This window comes from Ictalurus furcatus, chromosome 11, assembly GCF_023375685.1.
Source record: "Ictalurus furcatus strain D&B chromosome 11, Billie_1.0, whole genome shotgun sequence".
In the NCBI taxonomy this organism is placed as follows: domain Eukaryota; kingdom Metazoa; phylum Chordata; class Actinopteri; order Siluriformes; family Ictaluridae; genus Ictalurus; species Ictalurus furcatus.
In genome coordinates, this window is record NC_071265.1 from 12,096,424 (window position 1) to 12,122,503 (window position 26,080).

At 40.4% G+C, this 26,080-nt stretch overlaps 1 protein-coding gene and 1 long non-coding RNA gene across 3 annotated transcripts; one reads left to right on the forward strand and one right to left on the reverse strand.

The window, feature by feature from the left end:
- Window positions 1–4,310: 4,310 nt before the first annotated feature.
- On the reverse strand, window positions 4,311–15,535 carry LOC128615073 (uncharacterized). The gene is made up of 4 exons (XM_053636920.1): window positions 14,871–15,535; window positions 8,261–9,148; window positions 7,537–7,851; window positions 4,311–5,875 (listed from the first exon to the last, which is right to left on the reverse strand). Exons 2-4 carry the CDS (start codon window positions 8,532–8,534, stop codon window positions 5,754–5,756), a joined length of 711 nt encoding a protein of 236 aa, XP_053492895.1. The 5' UTR covers window positions 8,535–9,148; window positions 14,871–15,535; the 3' UTR covers window positions 4,311–5,753.
- Window positions 15,536–16,542: 1,007 nt separating this feature from the next.
- On the forward strand, window positions 16,543–20,248 carry LOC128615074 (uncharacterized). Of its 2 annotated transcripts, XR_008387146.1 has the most exons (4): window positions 16,543–16,916; window positions 17,581–17,671; window positions 18,601–19,338; window positions 19,790–20,248. It is a non-coding gene; the product is annotated as an uncharacterized LOC128615074 (long non-coding RNA). The 2 variants fall into 2 exon arrangements; XR_008387145.1 differs by having other exon boundaries at window positions 18,601–20,248.
- Window positions 20,249–26,080: the final 5,832 nt, after the last annotated feature.

Genomic DNA, 26,080 nt, shown 5'->3' on the forward strand with positions numbered 1-26,080 from the left:
TTTTTTATAACAATTTGGATAATTGGCTTAACTTCTGTTTTACTTAAAACAGGATCTTAATTTCTATATTTAAAAATTTCATAGCTTGTTTTGACAGGTGATCTACCACCTCATTTCCTTTCACACCCACATGTTCTGGAACGCAAACAAAGCATATCTTAAAACCTAAGTTTTTAACTCTAAATAAACTTAGAAGTATTTCATACAAGATATCTTGTCTGGAAGCTCTTCCAGTTAATAGGCATGATAGTGCAGAAAGTCTGAGTTTGAGCAGATCACCACGCTCAAAGGTCGAACATCCTCGACCCATTGAATAGCTAATAAGATTGCTACCATCTATGTTGAGAATACTCCTACTTGATCAGAAGTCCTTTTTGCAATTTTGTTTTGAAAACATGGAATAAATACAGCTGCTTCAGCTTAACCAGTTTCTGTCACTTTAGAGCCATCAGTAAATATTGTAAGATTTATTGTAGACCTCAATATATCGCACAATATATCCTCTTCAACAACTGACATCTGGCACCCCAATCTACCCCGAACTAACATATATACATACACACACACACATATATATATAATTTGTCAACTATTTTCTGTATGTGAACTGCAAATGTGACTCTTGGGTCTAGCCCTACCCCCAGGAATCTTATTGGTGACACTTAATGCTCCAAATATTGCCCATGCAGCTTCACCCTGATGGTAGGGTTGATTCTCTTTTTTGAGAAGCAAATAACCTGTGTTTTTGATACAGAGAGGCCCAACAGGGTTCTTTGTAGCCTGTACAAAGGCTCTATATAGAACCTTTTATGGGTTCATTCATTTTCATGGATTTAATTTTTTATTGTTGCTTTGTCCTTTACTAAAATATTATGGATGTGTGAACTAAATATTTCATATTATTAACAGCTTAAACAACCATAGTAGAATTACATTTTTAATTAATAAATAATATTTAATTAAATAGCATGGGAAGATTTCAATGACTGTAAACATGACACAAATACCACTCAAAAAAAACAACAACAAAAAAAAAACAATACACCTAAATTAATAGTGCATAGTTTAAGAATTTAAGAAATATGTTTTGACCTTCCAAAATTCCTCCAAGAGCACAGCAACTACTCATCCAGGAAGTCACAAAAGAGCCAAGGACAACATCAAAGGACCTACAGGCCTCTCTTTCTTCAATAAAGGTCACTGTTCATTACTCCAGTATCAAAAAGATCATGGAAGAGTGACAACGCAAAAACCACTGCTAACCCAGAATATTAAGGCTCGTCTGAATTTTGTCAAAACACACCTTAATGATCCTCAAACCTTTTGGGCAACTTGGAATAATTGAGGGAAACATGAATTCTGCTCTCTGCCTGAAAATCCTAAAGGAGAATGTCCGGTCTTCAGTCCATAAGTTGAAACTCAAGCGCAACTGGATTATGCAGCAAGACAATGACCCAAAGCATAGGAGTAAGTCCTAATTCTAGAAGTAAGTGAAAGTCTGATCTCCAGTTATAGGAAGCATTTGGTTGCAGTTATTGCTCCTAAAGATGGCACATCCAGATTTTAAGGAGACAGTTTAAGGGAGCAGTTCACAGTGGTGATAGGTGTTGTATAACCTTTTTTGCTTCAATAATAATAATAATAATAATAATAATAATAATTTAAAAAATGGTATTGTGTGTTTACTCTTGTTTTATGTTGTATTTTGTTTGAAGATTTAAAAGTATGAGATTTACACAGAAACATAAGAAATATGTATAGACAAAAAATTCAAGTCAAACTATTTATTAAAATAATTATTCACATAACAGTAAAAGTAATGTTAAAAATTACTTGAGTAAGATTAATGAAGTATTTAATGATAAGACTACTCAATTAGCAAGATACTTGTTATTTTGGATCTGATTAAAATGAAGGGAAAATCCTGAATCTCAGACTACATGGAGAACTATAAGTCACACCTCTCCTTGAAAGTCTGTCTGTTCTGTTTATATTGACCCAAGGAGCTGGGCTGATGCATCAGGGTGGGGGTGGGGTGCAATGATTCAACTGTCAGTGACCCATCCACTAACCCAGCGGTTGGGTTACACAAAACTACCCAAGACTGAGAAAATAACCCTATTAAATGACCCAAAAGGCTCACCCCAGCATTTGGGTAGAAAAAATAACCTAGCATTTTTTTATAGTGTAAGAACTGAACTTTCACTTCATAGAAGTACTTCCACCACGAAAAAAAAATGGGCTGGTCTTGGGCTGCACCCATTGCAAGTTGCCACCGACCAGCGGTTCCAACCAGAAAACGGAATGCTCTTGCCATGCTCAAGCTGGCAACCTGCACAGAATACATTAGAAAATGTGCTTTTGTTTTTTATTTTTAATGAATTTGCAAAGAATTCAAACAAACTTCTTTCATGTTGTCATTATGGGGTATTGTTTGTAGAATTTTGAGGAAAATAATGAATTTAATCCATTTTGGAATAAGGCTGTAACATAACAAAATGTGGAAAAAGTGAAGCGCTGAGAATACTTTCCAGATGCACTGTACATATTGAGAATGTCATGAATAAAGACACAGGTAACTGAATCTTGAAGAACTAGTTCTGTTAGACAATAGCAATGTCTCTCATTGTCTTAAAGCTATGTTTAAATATTGTGATTAGAGATTTGAGGTTGAGAACAATAAATTACTGAATTGTCAAAGTTCCAAATCAACTGATAATTTCTCAATCATTTTCATGATAATTGTTGATTGTGTAGTGGGTCTGAGCATACAGCAGGAGCACAGCATCTACAACTCAGGAGAAAAGAGGTTTGTAGCTGAGTCCTGCATTCGAGATAGCCCTGCATTGAAAGTGCAGAGGATTTGTGACACAGCAAAAAGACAAGATCCCACATCGACTCTCACTTCTTCAAACAGAAGTCAGACATCTTGACAACAACAAAAACAAAATCTCACACAGTTGTTTGGCATATTGGTTTGCATGTAAAGTGATCTGTTCTGTCTGGTAATACTTTGATTGTTTTAAGGGTCTCTTCCAAACATGGAGACTGATGGATGATAGGAACAAGCCAGCAGTTACAGCTAAATCAGAATCATAACTTCAGTGAGGAAATGTGAAGAGTTCTACAAGTAACTGACTTGTAAACTTGTACTACTCAGGGTTGCAATGGTACGTGATTTTCATGGTACAATAACAGTGTCAGAAAATATCATGGTTTAATAGTATATAGTCCTGAACCATTTGTAAATATTTTAGGTATATACTGTCGCGACGGACCGACAGCCGGCGCGCATAATAAGAAAGTCGCTCCTTCCCCAACTGCCGCACTGGCACGAAGCGGACAGCCTCGGGCCAAACACACCATCAGCCGGAAGGACCGTCACGGTGGGGCGGGACCGTTGACGCTACACCGGCCGGCGATTGGGGAATTCGTCGGGAAAATTCCACCACTCAGGCGATGAAGGAAGAGGATAAAAGGACGCGCTTCCGGCCGTACGAGAGAAGAGGAAACGACGGCGAAGAGACAGACTCCGTGCGAGCTCTTCAGCGGCATACAGGCGCGCTAACATTGAGCACGACGGCAAGATTGATTCACTCCGACCGCTAATCAATCTCTCTCTCTCTCTCTCTCTCCTTCTCTCCCCGAAGGTGCGAGCGCGGACGAGACCGCCGGGTGGTGAGATCGCACGCACCGGTGGATGACGGCACGGGAGACCCACGCCCTCGTCTCGGGAACCCCGACACGCCCTCGAGAAGGTCACCCGACAGCCACACCCCCCACGAAACCCCACGCACTCACACACCCTCGCCCCCTCACGACGGACAGCTCACACTAAGAGAAATAAAAACACCCATTGTGACTGCAATCTGTCTCTTGTGGGTCTGTGCTCTGCCCTTCCCCCGAGCTAACTCCCTACAATATACATTTTTCTTAAGGGGAAAAACTATACCATCATATTTCTAGTTTTTTCATCAGATACTTTTTTACTCTCACTCCAATAACTATAAAGATTATTGCTTTTACTTGAGTAATTATTTCTATAAGAACTTGTACTTTTACTTGAGTACAGTTTTTGGATATTCTACCCACCTCTGCTATCACACTATTAAAAGGTAGTCAAAACTGGATTTATTGTTTATTTTATTTCTGATTAGAAATTCAAAGCTCACCACAGTTACTGGATGGAAGGCATGCAATAAATAGTGTTTAGTGAAGTTGTAGTCGGGCATCTACTGAAAATAGCATAGGCTGAAAGATTGATCTTATCTTTCATGTATTTTGTCTTCACACTTTAAGGTGTGGCCAACTGGAAGAGTTTCTCTCAGCACTACCGTAAAGAGTTCAGCCAGATGTACAGCATCACTGAATGCTTGGAGTGCAGAGCCCTTTTCAAGTCCTATCCACCAGGGTATAGGAGAAGAGGCAGGCAAGGCGAACTGCGGGGCTTTTACTCGGACAATCTTTGCACAGGTTTTTGCTCCCAGCACTGTTTTATTTTTTTTGCTGCAGGCCACGCATTGCTGTGTTAAATTTTTTTTAAAAATTATTTTAAAAAAATAACTGTGCAGAAGGGGAAGAGAGATCCCAGAGGAAAATTTTATTGCTCAATGGTTACTCTTCTACAGCTCAGGAGACAAAATTGTGATTCTCATTTCAGCCTCATTTTAGTTTCAATGTTGTCTGACCTCTTTCTCATATGATGCTCCTAAAATTCACTAGGAGAAATAGGTGAGACGAGCAATTAGCAGCAGGAGTCATAGTTGAGACTTGAGGGAGATACCTTGCTCAGTCTCATTGATGGCTCATTTCTTGAACTTAGGAGAAGAAAATGAGCAGTACTAGAGCTACTATGGAAATGTATGTGAGGCATGCATTTGACACACACACACACACACACACACACACACACACACACACACACGCGCGCGCGCATACATACACTTCTCCTGTTACTATATATACACACTTCCCCATGCAAGGACAATTTCACAAATGCTGAAACAAATGAACTCTTTATTAAAATGGCCAAGTTTACCCTACACAACAACACAGAGCAATGCCCTGCATATTACTGATCCCCCCCACAATGACAGGGCTATAACCTTGACAAAAAAATGAGACAATGGAGATCTCTTCAGATTGTATTTAAGGTACAATAACAGGTACTGGCTATCCCGAACAAGCTAGTCCTGGTCTAGCTCATCTCGTAATATCACTTTGAGCGCGAGTGAGGGAACAGCAGCACACTCTAGCCACCCTCACTAGCTTGTGACAATAGATGATTGATTCACTACCAGTCAGAAGGTTGGACACGATTTCCCCTTCACTTGAATGAGAAAATGTGTCCAAACTTTTGACTGGTAGTGTACATAGATTGGTAAATTGAGAGCTGAAGAACTGAGAGATAGAAATGATACAAATATACTTGAGTTTTGCAGTATGCTACACCCTCATGGTTTCGAGTGTGAAATAATAATAATAATAATAATAATAAAAACAACAATCACAATGTAGTATTTTAGTTAGCTGTGTAATAACAGGTTAAAATTTGTAAGACAGCAAGAACTTGTCCCATTCATCATTTATAAAATCTGAACTATAAATGTGCATCTTCTCACTATGATTATGTATTTAGAACAGTGTTCAGCACAGCTGTACAACATACAATATTTGGCAACTTACAGTCTTTAAGTTCCTCATGCAACATTTGTATGTGAGGACTTTTTCAACAAATGTCCATCCCTCTGGTGTTAAACATTCAAGAATTTATACTTTGTGGCCCTCATGCGGCATTTGTTTATCAAGGCTTTTTTGACCTTAGTTTTCTCAACTGGTGTCCATCCATCCAGTGTGCCACAGCACATAATGTAGGCTGCAAGAATAAAAGAAAGCACAAGTTATAGATGAATCCTCCTTACATACAGTAACAGTGGTGTTGGAAAATCATTACTAAATTGTTACCAGGGAAATAGTCAAGTTCCAGTTTTTGCACTGTGATCATTTTAACTTCCTTAGTGTTGTATCTTGTAATTACTAAATGATTTCTGAACATCAGTTGATTCTGAAACCACACAAAGCTCCTCTCCTTTCCATATATTGGTAAATCAAACTGTTTCTGCCACATTGATTACTTATTTTGTTTTGTCTATTTTGAGCAGTTTGTTTATTGCATTTGTGTGACTGAAGTTTATTAGCAGAAAGTGCAGTGTCAGAAAGGTTTTCAATGAAGTTGACAGCTGCAGGCAATGTGGCCTATCCTGTATATTAAGTGATATTTGGGTTTTGTCTGATTTAATTAATCCCTCACAAACAAATGCAAGGTACCACTACCTTGCATTACACTAAACAAAATTTAAACAACTGCTATATCACCTTTCAATCTTGGCTTGGACAGGCATATATATGTTTTTCCTTGTAGTAGTAATGGCTCATCCGACTGACAATTATTACGTGCTAAAATGGCACAGGGAGACCAAATGCAAGATGAAAAAAAATGTGACTATGCTAAATTAGCCCTTACTCTGGCCCCTGTATGTCTGTCCGCCTCTCTGTTTCTCTAGCTTTCTGAATGTATCCCTGTCTGACGTTTTTCAGCAGGATGTTTTATAAGTTATGAAGCAAAAACAACGAAATAACGAGTGACCCATCAGTATCAGCTGATGTGTTCACTGCTGTTCATTCATTTGGAGGGAGAGAGGCTTCGCTGACACCACTGCGCAAAATACAATGTTGGAGAGAAGAGTAAAAATATTTACACATTATGAAACTATAGCGGAGGAAATTAGACCATGGTGGGGCACCATAGTCTATATAATTAATGGGAAACACTGGAAAAGGTTAATACCTGCACTCTACCATGAAACTAAAGTTCAGGGAATTATATACTATCTAAACTCCTTAACAGTTTTATGGCATTCCTGTTGTCTGCTGTGTTCAGACTTTGCTATATTCTGAAAGTGGCCTTTTTTAGAGCGGATAAAATAAAAAAGGGAGTTCATATATATCAGACTGCTTGAATTTGTTGATGAAAACCATGTGCGGTAAAATAATAATATTTAAGGAGATGACGCATCATGATATTGAATCATTGACAGGAAAACCGTAATCGTATCGAATCATGAGACCAGTGAAGATTCACACCTCTATCAGAAACTACACCCAAATTTGGGCAGATAACACCATGACATTGAGGAAGAGGCAAAAGGTGATAAAACAGAAAACTGAGGGAAATTTGTGCTTCTTTAGTTTGAATAAGTTATATTAAGCCGTACTTCAAAGTAGTTCAAGCTTTGTTGACAAAATATCCCTTGTAAAGAGCTTCAACTATTAAATAACTGCCAAGTATTCTGCATGGTGAAGTAAATGTTAAAATGTTGTAAAATAAAACATGAAAAAGTCCAAATGGGTGAATACCCCTACCCCCCCCCCCCCCCCCACACACACACACACACACACACACACACACACACACACACACACACACACACACACACACACACACACACACACACACCAAATGAGCAATGTACTTACTTAGAATCCCATCGACTTTGGACTTGTCCAGGACTGCTTTCCCTTCTGGCACCTTTCTGTGTTTTCCAAATGCCACTGCATTTTGGCACTCTACTGCACTGAAGAATTCATCAAAAAGAAGATGGAATAAGCGAAGGCAGTCCTTCCTTGCCTCTGCATGGACTGCAGCCAAGCGGGTAGAGGACAGAAAGAGGCCACTATCCGGATACAGCTCTTGCTTCCCAGATCTGGTTTTTGTAGCCATAACAGCAGCCTGAGGTTGTATCTGTTCCACTGTCTCCAGAAAGCACCTTAATGTCTCAAGTTGTTCACCACCTGTAACACAGAAGATGACTTATTACTTTACAGGAATACAGCAATGTTTAAGAAATCAAGAAAAGGAAGGAACAACTATAAAATTCTAGGCTTTTATGACATAAAATATATTTACTAAGTAGTTTATTTGTTTATGGCTTTTAACTTTTAGCTTAAGCACTCAGTAACTCCCAAATGTCCATAAATAATTTATGGCACAAAATTTAGTAAAGCTAAATAAAAAATAAATAAATAAAACATAATTACAATCAAATGTTCCACAATTATTCATTATTACTAATTTTATAGTGCTTGGGTGTATTGAGTAGCACTTCAGGTTCCTTAGGTGAATTGTGCAAAGACAAAAGGTGATAAAGGAACAATGAAATCTTGAAGCGACATAAATACACAACAGGAAAAAAGTACTTACTGATACTACACAGCACATCGTCCAGTTTCCCCTTCTCCTCAATTAATTTTGCCACCTCTGACTGACATGCCTTGCATGGCTTCCATGCTCTGCCTTCTCTTAATTCAGTTCTCATACATGGTTCGCCATATTCTGGTAGTGGATCACGCTCAATGATACAAGTATCTGCAGATGAGCCTGAGCTTGATGAACTCTCAAATTCAGATGTACTAGCCTGACTCTCTTCAGTATGAAGATCAGATGATCTCTTGGGTATAGTGGGACTGTACAACATTCTAAGAAAGCTTTCTTTTGCTGTTGTGTTATTTGGGGTTGTTGATTTCTGTTGCTGATCCAAATCCACCAAAACAGGCAGGTGTTGCAATTGGTCTGGAGGCCAAAGCTGTACAGTGTGAAGCTGGTGATACGGAGGATGGCTGTAGCAAAGAGGTGGAGGAGTGGTTGGATAGTGGTGGAGAGGCTGGATGTATAGAGGCTGGTATTCTGGCCCAGGAGGTGGAGACTGGTACTGTGGCCCAGGAGGTGGAGATGACTGGGTAGGTGGAGGGTTAATGACGCTGCGCTCCACAGATTTTTGGTATTGCTGTGCAGAGGTGGACTGAACGGTTTGAGGCAATGATTGGAGATTATAGAATCTCTGAGCAGCTGCATCTCTTTTTTTAATGTCCTTCTTTGAGCCCTTCTTGGCATCCACTGTCTTGTCAGCTGTTCCAGGGTAGTCCACTGTGGCATTGTAGAACTTGTTGTCAGACCATCTTGCTAGTACTACATCACCTGGTTTCAGATCTCTGAAGCAAGTAATGGGTTTATCATCTTTGGTTAGAACATCACAGACCTTAAAAATTTTTGCAGTGTATCCATCTTCAAATGTCAAAAATACAAAAAGACCTGTAAATGAAGACAGAGTAAAGAATTTGTGAGTAAACAAGTACTAAGATATCATATCTTTAATTAAACATACTACAATATCTCCATTCATAAATGAATAAACTACTCAGAATAGTTTTGGGCAATGCATAATGACATCTCAATGTCCAAAGTTAAATATCACAATGAACAATGGTATCGGCCCAGGAGGTGAGTGAGTGTTGTTAAATTAATTACTCTGGTATTCGGATCGTCCCATGCCTCATAGAAATCACGTGATAGTGACCACAATAACATTAAAAATACTCAGTGCTCAACCTCTGTTCAGTCTCCTGCTCTCCATCATCACTTCTGTGTTGACAAAATGACTATGGAGTTGGACAGAAAATGATATGATTATGGGCAGGTGCACAGTGGTTGGTTCTAGGCCTGTTTTATTTCAGTATTTAATAATAAGGTTAAAATGATTTAATATGTTGCAAATCAAGTAGCTTTTTACTATATTTATAATTAATTTAGGCCACCAGTGTCACAAACCTCCAAACGGCACGGAAGCAGGAGCGGGCGGCGGGGGTAGAGCGTAGAATCGGGAAGTTCAAGAAACGTAGTCGTAGGGTAAACAAGGGTCAAGCGATCGGGCGAACAATACAAACGGGGATAGGCAGAAAGCATAGTCGAGACAGAAAACAAGGGTCGAGGCTCAAGATAAACAAACAAACTAGAACGGCTTGGTAACGCAGAGAAAGGAGCTACTGAGCGTATACTTCGCGTATAAACTGGGTGAATGACTTCCCTAAATACTAGCGGTGAGTGTGTGTGATTAGTGCCAGGTGTGACTGATCAGAACTCCGAGGATGGTGAGCGCATGCGTGCATGAGAAGCGAGTGTTGCATCTTGGGAATTTGAGTTCTGATCGGACCGGGCTGTGACAGAACCCCCCCCCCCAAAGGGCTCACTCTGGGAGCAGAGTTCTTTCTTGGCCTCCCCCGGGGTCGTGGACCAGGGAGATGAGGATGAGTTGCGTGAAAGTAAGCTGTGGATCCAGTATATCCTGCTTGGGAACCCAGCACTGTTCCTCAGGTCCATAACCCTCCCACTCGACCAAATACTCCAGCTTGCCCCTCCTGTGTCTAGATTTGAGAATGTTCTTGACACGGTAAGCCGGTTGTCCATCAATTTCCAGAGGGGTCGGAGGAGTTTCAGCTGGTACTTCGGTGGCTAGTGGACCGTTGACGACAGGTTTGAGACGTGATACGTGGAATGAGGGGGAGATGCGGCTGTGTCGTGGCAGTTCCAGACGGTAGGTGACTTCATTGACTCGCTTGAGGATCTTGAATGGCCCAGTGTATCTTGGCGTTAGTTTTTTACAACTATGAGCTTGTCTCAAGTCCTTTGTGGACAACCACACCCGATCGCCTGGTTGGTAATTAGGGTGTTCTTTGCAGCGGCGATCTGCTTTGTGCTTGTACATGTCTGTGGTCTCTTTCAGGCGTCGGTGGGTATCAGCCCAGACACGCTCGCTACGTTCGAACCAGTGGTCAACGGCCGGAGCTGCGGTGGGAGTTGCATTCCACGGGAACAGTGGAGGTTGGTAACCTAGCACGCACTGGAAAGGGGTGAGATTGGTAGCCGAATGACATAGTGAGTTCTGGGCGTAATCGGCCCATGGCAAAAACTTGCTCCAATCCTCTGGGTTATTGGCACAGAAAGTACGGAGGAATCGCCCCAATTCCTGATTGATTCGTTCCACTTGTCCATTGGCTTGTGGGTGATATCCGGAGGTGAGATTCACGGTCACTCCCATATTGGTCATGAAGCTGGACCACACTCTGGAAGTAAACTGCGGGCCCCTGTCACTGACAATCTCTTCCGGAATGCCGAAATATCTGAACACATGCTGGAATAGAAGTTTGGCTGTCCCGAATGCAGTGGGGAGAGCGGGTAATGGAATGAAACGTACGGACTTGGAGAACCGGTCCACTGTGACTAGAACTGTGGTATTTCCTTGGGATCTAGGCAGGTCTGTTATGAAGTCTACGGATATGTGTGACCATGGGCGTTCAGGTATAGGTAAGGGCTTGAGCCTCCCAGCTGGGAGGGTCCGAGGTACCTTATTCTGTGTGCAACATGAACAGGACGTCACCACCTTGTGTATATCTCCCTCCATATTGGGCCACCAGTACTTCTCTTCTAGGAGATGGTGTGCGCGTTGTGTCCCTGGATGCCCTGTGCCGAGTACCGTGTGTGCCCAGATGATGAGTTCTTGGCGGTACTCCTCGGGTACAAACAGTTTGTTCAAAGGACACTTTACGGGTACTTGTGACTGGGGAATCTGCTCTAGCTCATGGTCCAGATCCCACTCTAGCGTGTTGATAATACATGAAGGATGAATGATGTACTCTTCATGCTCGTTGACACGTTCTGTGTGGTCGAGATGAGACAGAGCATCAGCCTTTGTGTTTTTGGACCCGGGTCTGTAGGATAAAGTGAAATGGAACCTGGTGAAGAATAGGGCCCATCGGGCCTGGCGGGGTGTGAGTCGCTTTGCAGTGCGAAGGTACTCCAGGTTCTTGTGGTCTGTGAAGATGACAAATGGATGTGTAGTCCCCTCTAACCAGTGTCTCCACTCCTCCAGCGCTAACTTAACTGCCAAGAGTTCACGATTTCCCACATCGTAGTTTCTCTCAGCGCGGGAAAGCTTTCGCGAGAAGAATGCTACCGGATGGAGCTTTGGCTTCTCTCCAAATCGTTGGGATAGAATGGCTCCTACCCCGGTCTTTGACGCATCCACCTCCACTATAAACGGTCTGGATGGATCCGGATGTTTGATGATGGGTGCAGTAGTGAAGGCTTTCTTGAGTTTGTCGAAGGCGGATTGGGCAGTTGAATTCCATGATAGATGTCTGGGTTTCCCCTTTAGCAGGGACGTGAGGGGGTTGGCAATGGCACTGAAATTTCTGATAAACCTTCTGTAGAAGTTCGCAAACCCCAGGAACCTCTGTAGTTCCTTGATCATCGAGGGTGTGGGCCAGCCTACTACTGCCTGGACCTTTTCCTGGTCCATGGAGATCCCCTTGGGGCTGATGACGTATCCCAGAAACGCAATGGTGGTTCTATGGAATTCGCATTTCTCAGCTTTAACATATAACTGGTGACGGAGCAGTCGTTGTAGAACTTGGCGGACTGGGTGAACATGTTCCTCCCGGGAGTCAGAATATATCAGAATGTCGTCGATGTAGGCGATCACATGGTGTCCCAGCATGTCACGTAACACGTCGTTAATCAGACGTTGGAACACCGAGGGAGCGTTAGAGAGCCCATACGGCATGACCTGATACTCATAGTGGCCTGAAGTTGTGCTGAACCCAGTCTTCCATTCATCTCCCTCTTGAATCCGGACCAAGTTGTATGCACTGCGTAAGTCCAGTTTCGTGAAGATGGTGGCAGTGCGTAATTGTTCCAGAGCGGCTGGTACTAGAGGTAGTGGGTAACGGTACTTGACGCAGCACTGGTTTAGTCCTCGGTAGTCGATGCATGGTCGTAAACCTCCTCCCTTCTTCTCCACGAAGAAAAACCCCGCGGATGCTGGAGAAGTAGATGGTCATATATACCCTTGGTGCAACGCCTCCTGAATGTACTCCTCCATGGCCCTTTGCTCGGTGACCGTTAATGAATAGACTCTCCCTCGCGGTGGTGTAGTGCCTGGGAGCAAATCGATTGCGCAGTCGTACTCACGATGAGGAGGTAGTCCGCTAGCCTTCTTCTTACTGAATACTTCAATGGGGTCGTGGTAAACACTGGGGATCAGAACGTTGTCTGCCTTGTCCGGGCTCTCAATGGATGTGGATGCTAAGGAGATCACAGGGACTTGAAGACAGTGATTGATGCAGTGAGCTGACCAGCTAGTGATCTCCCTTTGATTCCAGGAAATTTGTGGATTGTGATGTTCGAGCCAAGGAAGACCGAGAACCACTGGATGCCGGGCTGTCACAATGACATGGAACGTAATCTTCTCCTGATGAAGAGCGCTGGTGCAGAGATTAATAGGTTCGGTACAGTGGGTGATTAAGCCATCTCCAATGGAGGCCCCATCAATGGCTTGGACATGGCGGGGGGTGCTGAGAGGACGAACGGGGATGTTATATTGGAGTATGGTCTCTTGGTTAATGAAGTTCCCCGCCGCTCCAGAGTCGATCAGCGCCTCTAAAATACAGGAAACACTTGAGTACCCCAATATAACAGGTAATACGAATGCAGACTGGACTGAGTACTGGGCAATGGGTTCTAAACTTACCCCTGGCTGAGGTTGTCTGGCAGTTTTGGTTCCCCCTCGGGTAGAGCGCTGTTTGAGAGGGCATTGTTGCACGAAGTGGCCCCTCTCGCCGCAGTAGAAACAACAACGTTCACGGCGCCGTCGTTCTCTCTCCCGCATGCTCACCCGGGTCTGCCCCAGCTGCATGGGTTCACTAGGGCTCTCAGATGCCGGTGCTTCCGCCTCGCTGCGTAGGGAGCGGCGGCTCCGTAGTAGACGATCCAGGCGGATAGCTACGCTGATGAGTGAGTCAAGGGTCAGCTGATCATCGCGGCACGCCAGCTCCGTTACGATGTCAGCATTTAATCCCCGGCGAAACATAGCTTTTAGAGCGGGTCGATTCCATCCGCTCCTAGCGGCCACAGTACGAAATTCAAGAGCATAATCTGCCACACGACGTGATCCCTGCACCAAGGACAATAAGTCCTCCCCAGTCTCCCGGTTGTCTGGAGAGTGATCGAATACAGTGCGGAAGCGGGATGTCAGCTGCTCATACGTGCTGATACCGTTCCCCTCCTGTTCCCATTCCGTGGTAGCCCAGAGGAGAGCTCTCCCGGTTAAAAGTTCCATGAAGTGGATTATCTTCTGATTCTCCGTCATGTCTGGGTACGTGGAAAAAAACAGGGAGCACTGGAGTAAAAAACCTCGACAGCGTGCCGGATCTCCATCATACTTCTCCGGCGCTGGAGTGGAAGGTAAGCGTGGGGTTGGCGCCGTAGAAAGCTGCGCGGCTTGGTTTAGCTGAGCTACCTGCTTAGTCAGGTGGGCGAAACGGTGATCATGTTCACTAATCATCCGGCCATGTCCCTCGATGGCTTGCGGCCAACGATCTCCCGCTGCTTCCATTAGAAGGCGAAGTACTCTGTCACAAACCTCGAAACGGCACGGAAGCAGGAGCGGGTGGCGGGGGTAGAGCGTAGAATCGGGAAGTTCAAGAAACGTAGTCGTAGGGTAAACAAGGGTCAAGCGATCGGGCGAACAATACAAACGGGGATAGGCAGAAAGCGTAGTCGAGACAGAAAACAAGGGTCGAGGCTCACGATAAACAAACAAACTAGAACGGCTTGGTAACGCAGAGAAAGGAGCTACTGAGCGTATACTTCGTGTATAAACTGGGTGAATGGCTTCCCTAAATACTAGCGGTGAGTGTGTGTGATTAGTGCCAGGTGTGACTGATCAGAACTCTGGGGATGGTGAGTGCATGCGTGCATGAGAAGCTAGTGTTGCATCTTGGGAATTTGAGTTCTGATCGGACCGGGCTGTGACAACCAGGTAGAGTACACTAGGCCATAACCCTAGAAACTAAATACCATTTTAGATTTTTGTTATCATAATATCATCCAAAATAAGATTAGGAAAGAACAAGAAAGATTTATTTACAGAAATAACAAAATTAAAATATGTGCAGTAAAATGACAGTGATTCAGTTACCATCCTAGTCATCTTTGGGTGAGCTGGAGCCTGGTTCATAAAATCTCATCTTCTTCGGTGGGACGCGTGATCTTTTGGGCATCTCTTTTTTTTTTTTTTTTAAATTTCCTGCCTGGCATTCCATTCTGTGAAATACATAAAAGTACAGCACATATAAATGAAAAAAAAAAACAGCAGTTCTAGGTTAATTTTATCATTTCATTACATCTCAGAATTTGTGACACTTTGCTAAATTGAACCACTTTAGAACACTCAATAATTGATAAACATGCTCAAATATACCTCCAAAATACCAAATTAAGACACCAATACTTCAAGGAACAACCAAGAAAAATTCATGCTGTGATTTTGACATTTGGAGATTTCACAGTAAGAATTGCACTTTTAACTTCATACAAAAAAAATGAACATAAAAAAGGTGTTCACATTTTATTAACATAAAGAGTCTGCAAAGGGGACACCTTCAGTACCCACACAACCCATTTTCACCGATTTGGAAATGACAATGACTACGTTTACATGGACAGCAAACACAAATGCGCTTTCGATGAAGTCAAGCGAACCCCGCCGTTGAAATGAAAGCTACAGTTAGTCGAAAAGAGGCTTGGTAATGACGAAAAAAAATCATCGACGTCGAATATACGTAGAAAAGAAGCTTGAACAATGTTAACATTCTGGAAACGCTATATTACTTTGAAATTATGCGGAAAAAAAATTGATTAATGACGTTACTGCTGTGTAATTTCAAAGAAATATATCTAGATGTGATTGTTCACTAAGATTTTTATTTTTTTCTTCATTTTTTTACGGGAATACTCAATCTTTTGCTTTCGAAACTGCACATACGAAACCAAAACATACGAAGCTACGGACGCGCATGCGCAGATATTGTCCCTAAACCACGTTGGATTTCATTGTATAGGCTATATCTTGAACTGGCATGTTTGTGTTATATATGAATGGATTGTTAAATAGATTATACTCTAGGCATTTCCATGACGTGTAAAAATGTTTATTTTATATACCTGAATAAAAAATTCTGAAGTCGCAATCCCTTCGTTGCTAACATGTGGTCGAAATCGCGTTTAATAAATACGTTTTATTTTACGGAGCTGAGAGAAAACATCATCTTCCCGCTGGAGTTCATTCTCTCCCTCACAGCCTCATCTGAGTGGAGCAGCAGAGCTGGGCACCAACTCAATGCAAGTAATGTTTCTTTCTCCTTATCTTTACACATAGTTATAAATCTGTTATGTAGTTTAATTAAATTAAATCGTTAAACAGCGCTTCAGCTATACAGTTTAAAGTGAAGACAACTAACTAGCGCTTAGCCCTAAGATTAAATCTACCGAAAATGATTTAAGCTGTGATGTAGAGAGTAGATACTTCTTTTGAGTAAAATCTAACATGTTAAAGTTCAAGGCTCAAGGTTTACTTCTCCCTGTGGACCTTTTTTGTTTTTATTTTTACACCCATTTCCCCACAAAAATGTTAGCTTTCTAGCTAACATGCTACTGAACAAATTAGTTTACTTTAGCACAGCATGAATTTTAGCTAACATGAGCTTAAAATGGACATTTCGTCTTTAAATCACAGCATTTTGTCTGAAGTTGTAAATAGCTGATTTTTTTTGTATGCTTATGTTAATAAGTTCTCAGTGAACATATTAACACTAGCTTGCTGCTAGCTGAAATTCAGTCGGTTAGTTACACAAGATGGCGATGTCTGTCTTACATCAGGGGCTATCTTATTACAAAATTAAACTTAGCAAAGACTTAACTTACCTTCTTTTACCAGCTGGTGTTTCTCTCCTCCCTTCCTTCTGGCCGCTTTCGCTCTCCCTGTACTCCTCGTACTTTAATCAGCCCACCTTTTAAATTAACCAATCACAATGCAGCATGTGTAATGGACAGCGTCCTTGTCCAATGAAATGTCCTAATGCTGAGTAACAGTTCATTGGAGAGTGCTCTTGTCCAATGAAATGTCCTAATGTTGAGTGACAGTTCACAGATATTTTTGCGGAAATTTGAGCAACCTCTGAGAGCAGTAAGTGGATAAACTTTTAGTGGATTACTTTTACCAAAGAGTTAATAATTCATTAAAAGTAATCAAATGTAGTTATGCTGATTGTACTCAGAAGTAGGAAAAATCTATTATTGTGAAGTTTGAATGGGTGAAAATATGATATATGAATCGGCTATATACCCCAATAAAATTGTTATAAAAATAAAAGGTTAATATAGTTAACTAATAATGGCATTTTTGTTCTATACTCTTTATATTAGGTTTATCAAAATTGTTTATTCACACTGTTACAGGTGTTCAGCCAGGAATTCTTCATTCTCAAAATGCCACTGTGGTTTAATAAACTGGACCTTGGCCTCTTGCTGGTTTTTGGCTAGTAAATTATTGATTATGATATGCCTGTAACATTTCTAATGCTGTTTTTCTGTGCTTTTTTATGTGAAATCAGTGCACACTTCCAGTGTTGAAGTATGCCAACTATCTATTATCATAAATGTTACAACTGATTTTTAAAAAAAAAAAAATTATGATTATATGCTTCATCTTCATCATCAGTTTTTTAAATAGGAAAAGTTGGACAAATGTATAATTGTCCAATTACTGTAACACTAGTATATGCAAAAAGTTGTAAAACCAACTGGTCTGTATTAATTGTGTAACAGTGTGCCTTTTCTGTCATCTCTAGTGTCACCATCATTGCAGCTCCATTTCTGACACCAGTCAAGCATAAATATTGCTCTTCCATAGAAGTTACATGTGTGTTCAATGGTAGTGGGGTAAGTCTTTATTACACAACCTAGCTAATTTAAGGAAAAACCAACATTTAGTGTCTTAGCGAGGTTTTAGGCACCACAGGCCACCAGAACAGTTTCAGTGGGCCTTGGCATAGATTCTCCAATTCTCTGAAGTGAAACCAAAAGACCTGCATAGAGAGTGATAGAAAGACACTGCTCTATTAAGATGTGGAAAAAAGTAATACGGTCAGATGAGCCATCCCTCTCCATATTCTCAAGTGGTTGAGGTCATCTGTGGCATACACCAAGAGAAAAAGATAGGCATGAATGCTGCACCCCAATAACAGGGGTCCGCTGTTCCTGGGGAGTTGGCATGTTTTGGGTCCTCTTGTCCCCTTAGAGGAAGAAGCTACTGCAAATCAATACAAAGTTGCTCCGAGTGATCACCTTTATCCTACGATGAAACATTTCTCTCCTGATGGGAGTGGTCTCTTCCAGGATGACAATGCCCCTATTGCCCTCACTGAATGGTTTGATGAGTTCACAGTCACCAGATCCCAACCCAGTTGAACACCTATGGGAGATTTTGGACTGATGTGTTAGACAGTGCTCTCCGTCTACATCATCACAATCAAAACACTTGGAAGAATGGTGTTCATCCCTCCAGTTGAGTTCAGAGACTTGGAGAATCAATGTCAAGGAGCACTGTAGCTGTTCTAGCAGCATGTGGTGGCCCAACACCTTACTGAGACACTTTAAGATGGTTTTTCCTTTGTAGCCTGTCTGTATGTGAAAATAGGATTAAATCATATACTATAGTATGGTCCATGAAGTAGTTGCAGTTGGAAATGTAATGTAACTGAAAGAGAGAGAGGCATTTTGATTTTGATTATATGATTGATTTTTGATTCAGTTTTGAAATGCTTATTTGTACTCAGAGAGGTTATTTGTGTCTGTTGACATTATTTCAGGGAAATTGATGCTTCCTAAATTTGAAAATGGCACAGAGGTATGACTCACGCTGGAGGAGAAAAGTCAAGTGCCAGCAAAGTACTTGCAAATGATACAGAAGAAAGGTGAGAAGATTTTCGATGTTTTTGCTGTTATATGGACAGCTGTTATTATGTTCGTCTCCCAGCCAAATTTCAGCAGCTGCTTTGCTTCTGACAACATTGATAAATACTTTTATATAACTAAGAAATTGTTTTTTGTTTGAAATGACAGTTTACTAAGAATATACTTGCCAATTTATTAAGTACACTTGAATAATAATAATGCAGTATAATTTTGTAGACTAATTTGTGGTGCTGTTGAACTGTACTGAGTTATATTGAGGTCTTCCTAATATTTTGCACATCCAGTTGAAATATGCATTATGGTTGAAGTATGGTTACTGTATTATTTATCTCAATTTTTAGCTAGACACACAAGGAGTGGAGAATGCAGGTAACAACTATTCAAAAATGTAACCCATCTAACTCCATAGAGTAATGAAGCGTGATCAATTATCTACACAAAGAATTTTGGTTCCATAGTAATTGGGAAAATGAATATGGTATACTGTAAATTATTCCCTCAGACTGCTTCCAATGTCAGCACTGACTATTTTGGTTGACTGTATAAACAAAGAATTGGCTGGAGAGGGCTTGGAAAGCAGCACACTTATCTGACAGCTGAAATGTGTAGGAAGGTGCTGTATCCACATCCAGGTGTGTCTGCACAGCTGGCTGACATGCTTACTGGGCTACCATAATGTCATTTGCACTGTATTCATATAACTGTATAATAAATATTCAGTTGTTTCAAAGATAGCATCTGGTCTATTCATATAGTGGCAATGTAAGAAATACCATGTTATAGAGCTTTAAATTGTGATCAGTTGTAGTGTTAATAGTGTTAACAAAACACTACTTACTGATGTGAGACTTGCACTTGTACTTGAATTGGTTTACAAAGCTTTAAATGGCAGCTCAGGTAACTCCGACACCTTGATGTCTAGTAATTGGTAATGTGTTTAGACTTACAGAATTACTATGGAAATAACCACAAGGAGACTAGTGAGCCACAAACTTACCAATGCTGCTTTTCAACATTTTGTGTACATGACTGACAACAAATCTATAAAACGTATTACAACATTTTTCTTCTTTTGGTTTCTAGAATCAAAGTGGAGGCCAGATGACTATTGCACTGAAGGAATACCTTGTCTTCCTGAATATATTACATTTACACCAGTTATGAGTCAGTTCTGAGATTTTGGCAGGTTTGCTTTGATACAGCTAAAATACTGTCTTCCTTGTCTAAATGGCTGCATTACAAGAAAGTGATAATTTTCTGAAACTGAAAGACACTTGGAGCTGAGTGATATTAATGATAGACTCTAACTGATTATCATCCTCGTTATTAATAAGCTGTTTCCCCAATGTCTATGTCCTATTTAAGAGCAAATAATATTGTTAGATTATTGATGTTGAAATATCCAGTGAAAAATATTTATATTTGCTTTTGTCTGCATTATGTAACCCCAATTTTCATCATGTAAATATCAAAACATATTTAAAATGTCTTGGAAGTTTGTTTTTGTCATGGACAAGCATATAAAATACATTACAATAAGGACCATGTATTTGAGTTTCTTTATGATTTTTTTTAAAGAAACCATTAAGTTTGGATGAGAAAGTGTTGGAGATCTTTATTTGTGCTGTCTGAGCTCACCATGAGATGCACAAATTAGACTGGGATGAGAATAGATTGAGATCATAGAGAGAGCTCTCTGGTTTCTCTGCTTGAGATCAAAAAGATGCACCAAACTTGAGACAATCTGAGAATTATTTGAGAGCTTGATGAGATCTATTTTGAAACTTAAAAGGAGGCTACTTTGAGATTTTGTGATGCTTTTTCTCCAGGAGAAAAAATTATGAAACAGGAGAAATAAGCCATAATCTCATTTTGGTTTCACACAGACCTCATTTTTGTCTAGGAGAAATACATGAGATGTTTTTGAGAGCTCTTTTCTAATTTTCTTTTCCTCTGGGATGAACTGGTTTTGATAATTGACGTAACGTAAGGTTAAACTTGCCTGATTCCGAGGAGGAAGAGGTCTATTGTCTAAGGCCCACATGTGACAATGTGGATGAATGTATGAAACAGCATGATAACACAAATGTAGGTTCTCAGTTACCTAAAACCATTCTGATTGTAACCCAAGGAACTGTAGATTACTTACCTGAGAAGGACTCCCCGGTTGTTCATGACTTACCCATGGATGAACCTGTTGTTGTTGTTGATGAATTACCTGTCAAAGAACCTGTTATGGGGAATAACTTACCTGTGAGTTTCAAAGTCCAACCTGTAGAACAGTGGTTCCCAAACCTTTTTGGAGTGTGCACCACCTTCTAGTGTTTGACAACTGTCAAGCACCCCCACCACCCTATCTCGTTTAAACATCATATTTTAACTGCAATAACTGAAAACAAATTTTCACTGTGTCAGAAAACATCAGAATACTTTTTGGTTATAAATAAAAATTATTGTTGCTGCCTACCTTCTTTGAGTGAGAAAGATGGGCCTCCATGTTTGCAAATTATCATCAAAATTTGTGGTAATGGATGACCGTTTTACCCTCAAATCATTTTTGGCATCTAGCCTTTGTCGATGTTTGGTTTTCAACAATCTCAGTGCAGAAAAACCTGCCTTGCAAAGTATGTGGTTGCAAAGGGCATCAATACTTGCAGGGCTCACTTTGACAAGCCTGGATACACCACCATTGCTGAAGCCCAGAAATCCACCAGTAATTTTTATTTTATTTTATTATTTTATATATATATATATATATATATATATATATATATATATATATATATATATATAAAGTATGTTGTCTCCCATCAGATTATAACTCCAGCAATTGTTTTTGCTCTTGAACTTAGAGGTGTGGGATTGGAGGAATGACATAAAAAAAAACTAATGCAGCACACCCAATCAATTTAGTTCACTTGAAAAAGTTGTCCATCAAATTATAAATATCTTCCTCTGTGAAACGTGTGGCAAGGGGACAGCAAAACAAAAAATCTTCAAGGATTATGTTCTCAAATAAATAATGGACATACACCAGAAGATTAGACAGATTTGCTACATCAGCAGATTCATCAACTTGCTGTGGGAAAAATTAGCTGTTTTTTTTTTTTTTACTCTGCTTATTAGCTGGCTGAGGACGTCAGTAGAAATTAAGTCAATGCGACACGCCACTATGTGACTATGTTTTGATTGTCAGTGGTGGACCACATATGAGTTCTTGAGACTGCTGTTGGCTAAAACTTCACCACAGACTACACATTGCAGGTTTGGACTTTCTGTATCGCCAATCCATGCAAACCCAAAACCAATATAACTGTCACTGTATTTGTGTTTCTTACTTGATAGTTTCTCGCTCTCAAATGTAGGCCTATTTCTCTTGACCTGCATATCTCTGTTGGGTTTCTTTGTTCCTGCCTCTTCACCCTGTTTATTATCCTCTGTTTGGGCCGTGGTAGGTGCTCATCTCGACAGAAGATGCCAATGTAGATGGCTTAGCCCTACAGTCCCTTGATTTATTTAAGGTGCCGATTTTTAACCAGGTGTCCATTTTGATGTGTGTACAGTAGTAAGCTAACAAACGAATTCTCACTTGGCACCTAATATGAAAAAGGCAGAACTATGTGATACAGACTAATCATGAGAAGAAAGCATCAGTAATTTTTAGTAATGCTGGCAATGTAAAATTTATTTCTCAATAAAACATTGACATGAAGTGTTCTTCAATTAAATACGTGAATGTAATAAAGAGACAAATAATTAGAATAGTTTTCTGCCATTACAAACATATGCTTGCACACCCCCAGCAGTCGGTCTAGGCTTGCACTCCAGTTTGGGAATCGCTGGTCTAGAAAAGAAAACAGGCAACCAGAGAAACTATTTTAGATATAGAATCTCCATAGGAAATATTTGCCTTTATTTAAATAACTAACTAGTCCTGCACCGTTTGACTCACAGACACGGCTCATACCTCAGATTGATCAGAATTCTTGGGAGATGTGTGCGATTCCCGATGAAATATCCTGATGAAATTTCCCCATACAAACATATTGAGAAATCAGTAGTAGAACCCAGCAGGTTCACCAAACTAACGCAACTATGTCATAGACAAAACTATTGGCTCAGTGAGGAGAATTGCATTATGGGGGATGACAATACCCTAAACTCAGTGTACAGAAATGCATTATGGGTATTTTAGTGACATCAAGTGCATGTTAATCCTCAAAATATGTGGAATCACAAAACTACTTCAACATAGACGTGAGACATATTTCAGGTTTGTCTGTTAATTGCTCTTAACAGCACACCATTAGAATCCAGATTTAATTGTAACCAGTACCTCTCAAGGGTGAGTTGTTATAGAGTGGTGACCCGTATGGGTGCTCAGTGTGGTATTACAAAAAATTGGAATTCACTAAAAAGCACAATGTTGTTAACACTGGTGATGGGAATGCTGAGGGTAATACTCTGGACAAAGCAGTGGATTTTACGGCAGGCCTGTTTGTGGATAGGCTCAATCCCACTGCTGAAATAACATTAATACTTAGTTCTCTGTATATCTATGATGATGATGATAATGATGTACCTACTACTGATGTATGTATTATTCAAATAATGCAGACAGAATTTGAACAAGTAAAGGGTGATTTATTGGCATTAAAAACACAAGTTGACATGTGGTTCAAAAACAATCAATTTACAGCACTCTTAATAGGGAAGCTGCTTTAAGGGAAGCAGTAGAGGTTAGCTTGGTGGTGCTGCAGGATTAATTACAGAAATCCTAGGGAAAAACTTGAGAGGGTGGTTGTAGATAATTTCTTCAGAAGTGATGTTAAGTGGGAGGGTCAGATTAAGAAGGTTAGGTAAACCAGTATACCTGCACTTTATAGTCTACTGTACATACTCACACCAAAGCAATTCAATTCAATTCAATTTTATTTGTATAGTGCTTTTTACAATAGACATTGTCTCAAAGCAGCTTTACAGAAATATCAACACGGTATATAGATATTAAAGGTGTGAATTTATCCCAACTGAGCAAGCCACTGAGTGGCAATGGTAGCAAGGAAAAACTCCCTAAGATGTTAAGAGGAAGAAACCTTGAGAGGAACCAGACTCAGAAGGGAACCCATCCTCATCTGGGTAACAACAGATAGGATTTATATGAAGTCTGTTTGGCCTAAGAAGCAGCCGTAGTCCCAGCAATCTGGAATTGGAGAAGATGAGAGCTCCATCCAGAGGGAGGACATCCGAAACGGATCAGGCAGGTCCGGAGAGCAGAGAGGATCATGATTTCTAGTATCTCCATAAAATTGTGTGTGGCTCGACAGAAGGAGAGAGGGAGAGAAAAAAATTATTAGGACTGTGCTTAGCATAACAGACAGTCTAGTCAGGGCAGGCTTGAGTAAACAAATACATTTTAAGCCTAGACTTAAACACTGAGACTGTGTCTGAGTCCCGAACACTAATTGGAAGACTGTTCCATAACTGTGTGGCTCTATAAGAGAAAGCTCTTCCCCCTGCTGTAGCCTTCGCTATTTGAGGTACCATCAAATAGCCTGCATCTTTTGATCTAAGCAGGGGTGGCGGATCATAGAAAACCAAAAGGTCGCTTAGATACTGTGGCGTGAGACCATTTACTGATTTATAGGTTAATAACAGTATTTTATAATCAATGCGAGATTTCAGTGGGAGCCAATGCAGTGTTGATAAGATCGGGGTGATATGGTCGTATCTTCTGGCTCTAGTTAGGACTCTAGCAGCTGCATACTGGATTAACTGGAGTTTGTTTATGCTCCTACTGGAACATCCAGACAGTAAGGCATTACAGTAATCCTGTCCAGAGGTGACGAATGCATGAACTAATATTTCTGCATCATGTAGTGACAATATATTTCTTATCTTAGAAATATTTCTGAGATAAAAGAAGGCTATCCTAGTAATATTATCTACATGAGTATCAAATGATAGGCTGGAGTCAATAATCACACCAAGGTCTTTTACTGCTGCATATGATGAAATAGAAAGACCATCCAGAGTAACTATGTGATCAGAAAGCTTACTTCTAGCTACACGTGGTCCTAATACAAGTACTTCTGTCTTATCAGAATTAAGTAAAAGGAAGTTAGTTAGCATCCAACGTCTAATGTCCTTTACACAAGCTGTCTGTCCTCTGGCTTCGCTGAAACATACAACTGTGTATCATCAGCATAACAGTGGAAGCTAATTCCATGTTTACGAATAATTTGACCTAGAGGTAGCATATATAAAGTAAAAAGCAGTGGGCCTAAAACAGAACCTTGTGGAACACCAAATTTAACCTCAGTATGCGTGGAGAAGTCTCCATTTACATCTACGAACTGATAACGATCGGTCAAATAGGACCTGAGCCAGGAGAGGACTGTTCCCTTAATGCCAACAACATTTTCTAATCTATCAAGGAGAATAGTATGATCTATAGTATCAAAAGTTGCACTAAGGTCAAGCAACACAAGCAGCGAGACACAACCCTGATCAGAGGCCAGTAATAGGTCATTTACTACTTTAACTAATGCTATCTCTGTGCTATGATGAGGTCTAAATCCTGACTGATACATTTCATGAATGTTGTTCCTATGCAAGTATGAGCATAGCTGCTGTGCTACAACCTTTTCTAAGATCTTGGAGATGAAGGGGAGATTTGATATAAGTCTATAGCTGGACAGTTGAGAGGGGTCAAGGTCAGGTTTTTTAATCAGGGGTTTAATAACTGCTAATTTAAGTGATTTAGGTACATAGCCAGTGCTAAGGGAAGACTTGATTATATTTAGAAGTGGTTCAATTACTCCAGGACAAATCTGTTTAAAGAAACATGTAGGTACAGGATCTAGTATTCAAGCTGATGATTTCGCTGAAGAGATTAATGAAGCTATTTCGGTCTCTCTAAGGGGAGTAAAACATTCTAAACATTGATCTGATATTGCTATATTATCATCTACAGGGTTAGTTATAATACTGTCTGGTTTTAATTTAATAGCCCGAATTTCACATCAAATATTTTCAATCTTACGAATGAAAAATTTCATGAAATCTTCACTGCTATGTAATGATTGTGATTGAGTGCTTCTTTCTGTAGTGGTTTTATTCCTAGTTAATTTTGCTACTGTGTTGAATTGAAATCTAGAATTGTTTTTGTTATCTCCTATTAAGGTGGAGAGATAGACTTTTCTAGCATCACTAAGAGATTTTCTATAGTTCAGTAGACTCTCCTTCCATGTTTGAAATACTACCAATTTGGTTTGACACCATTTACGTTCTAATTGTCGAGTGGTCTGTTTTAAGGTACATGTTTGATTGGTATACCAGGGTGCTAGTTTTTTCTCTCTAATTAATTTTCTT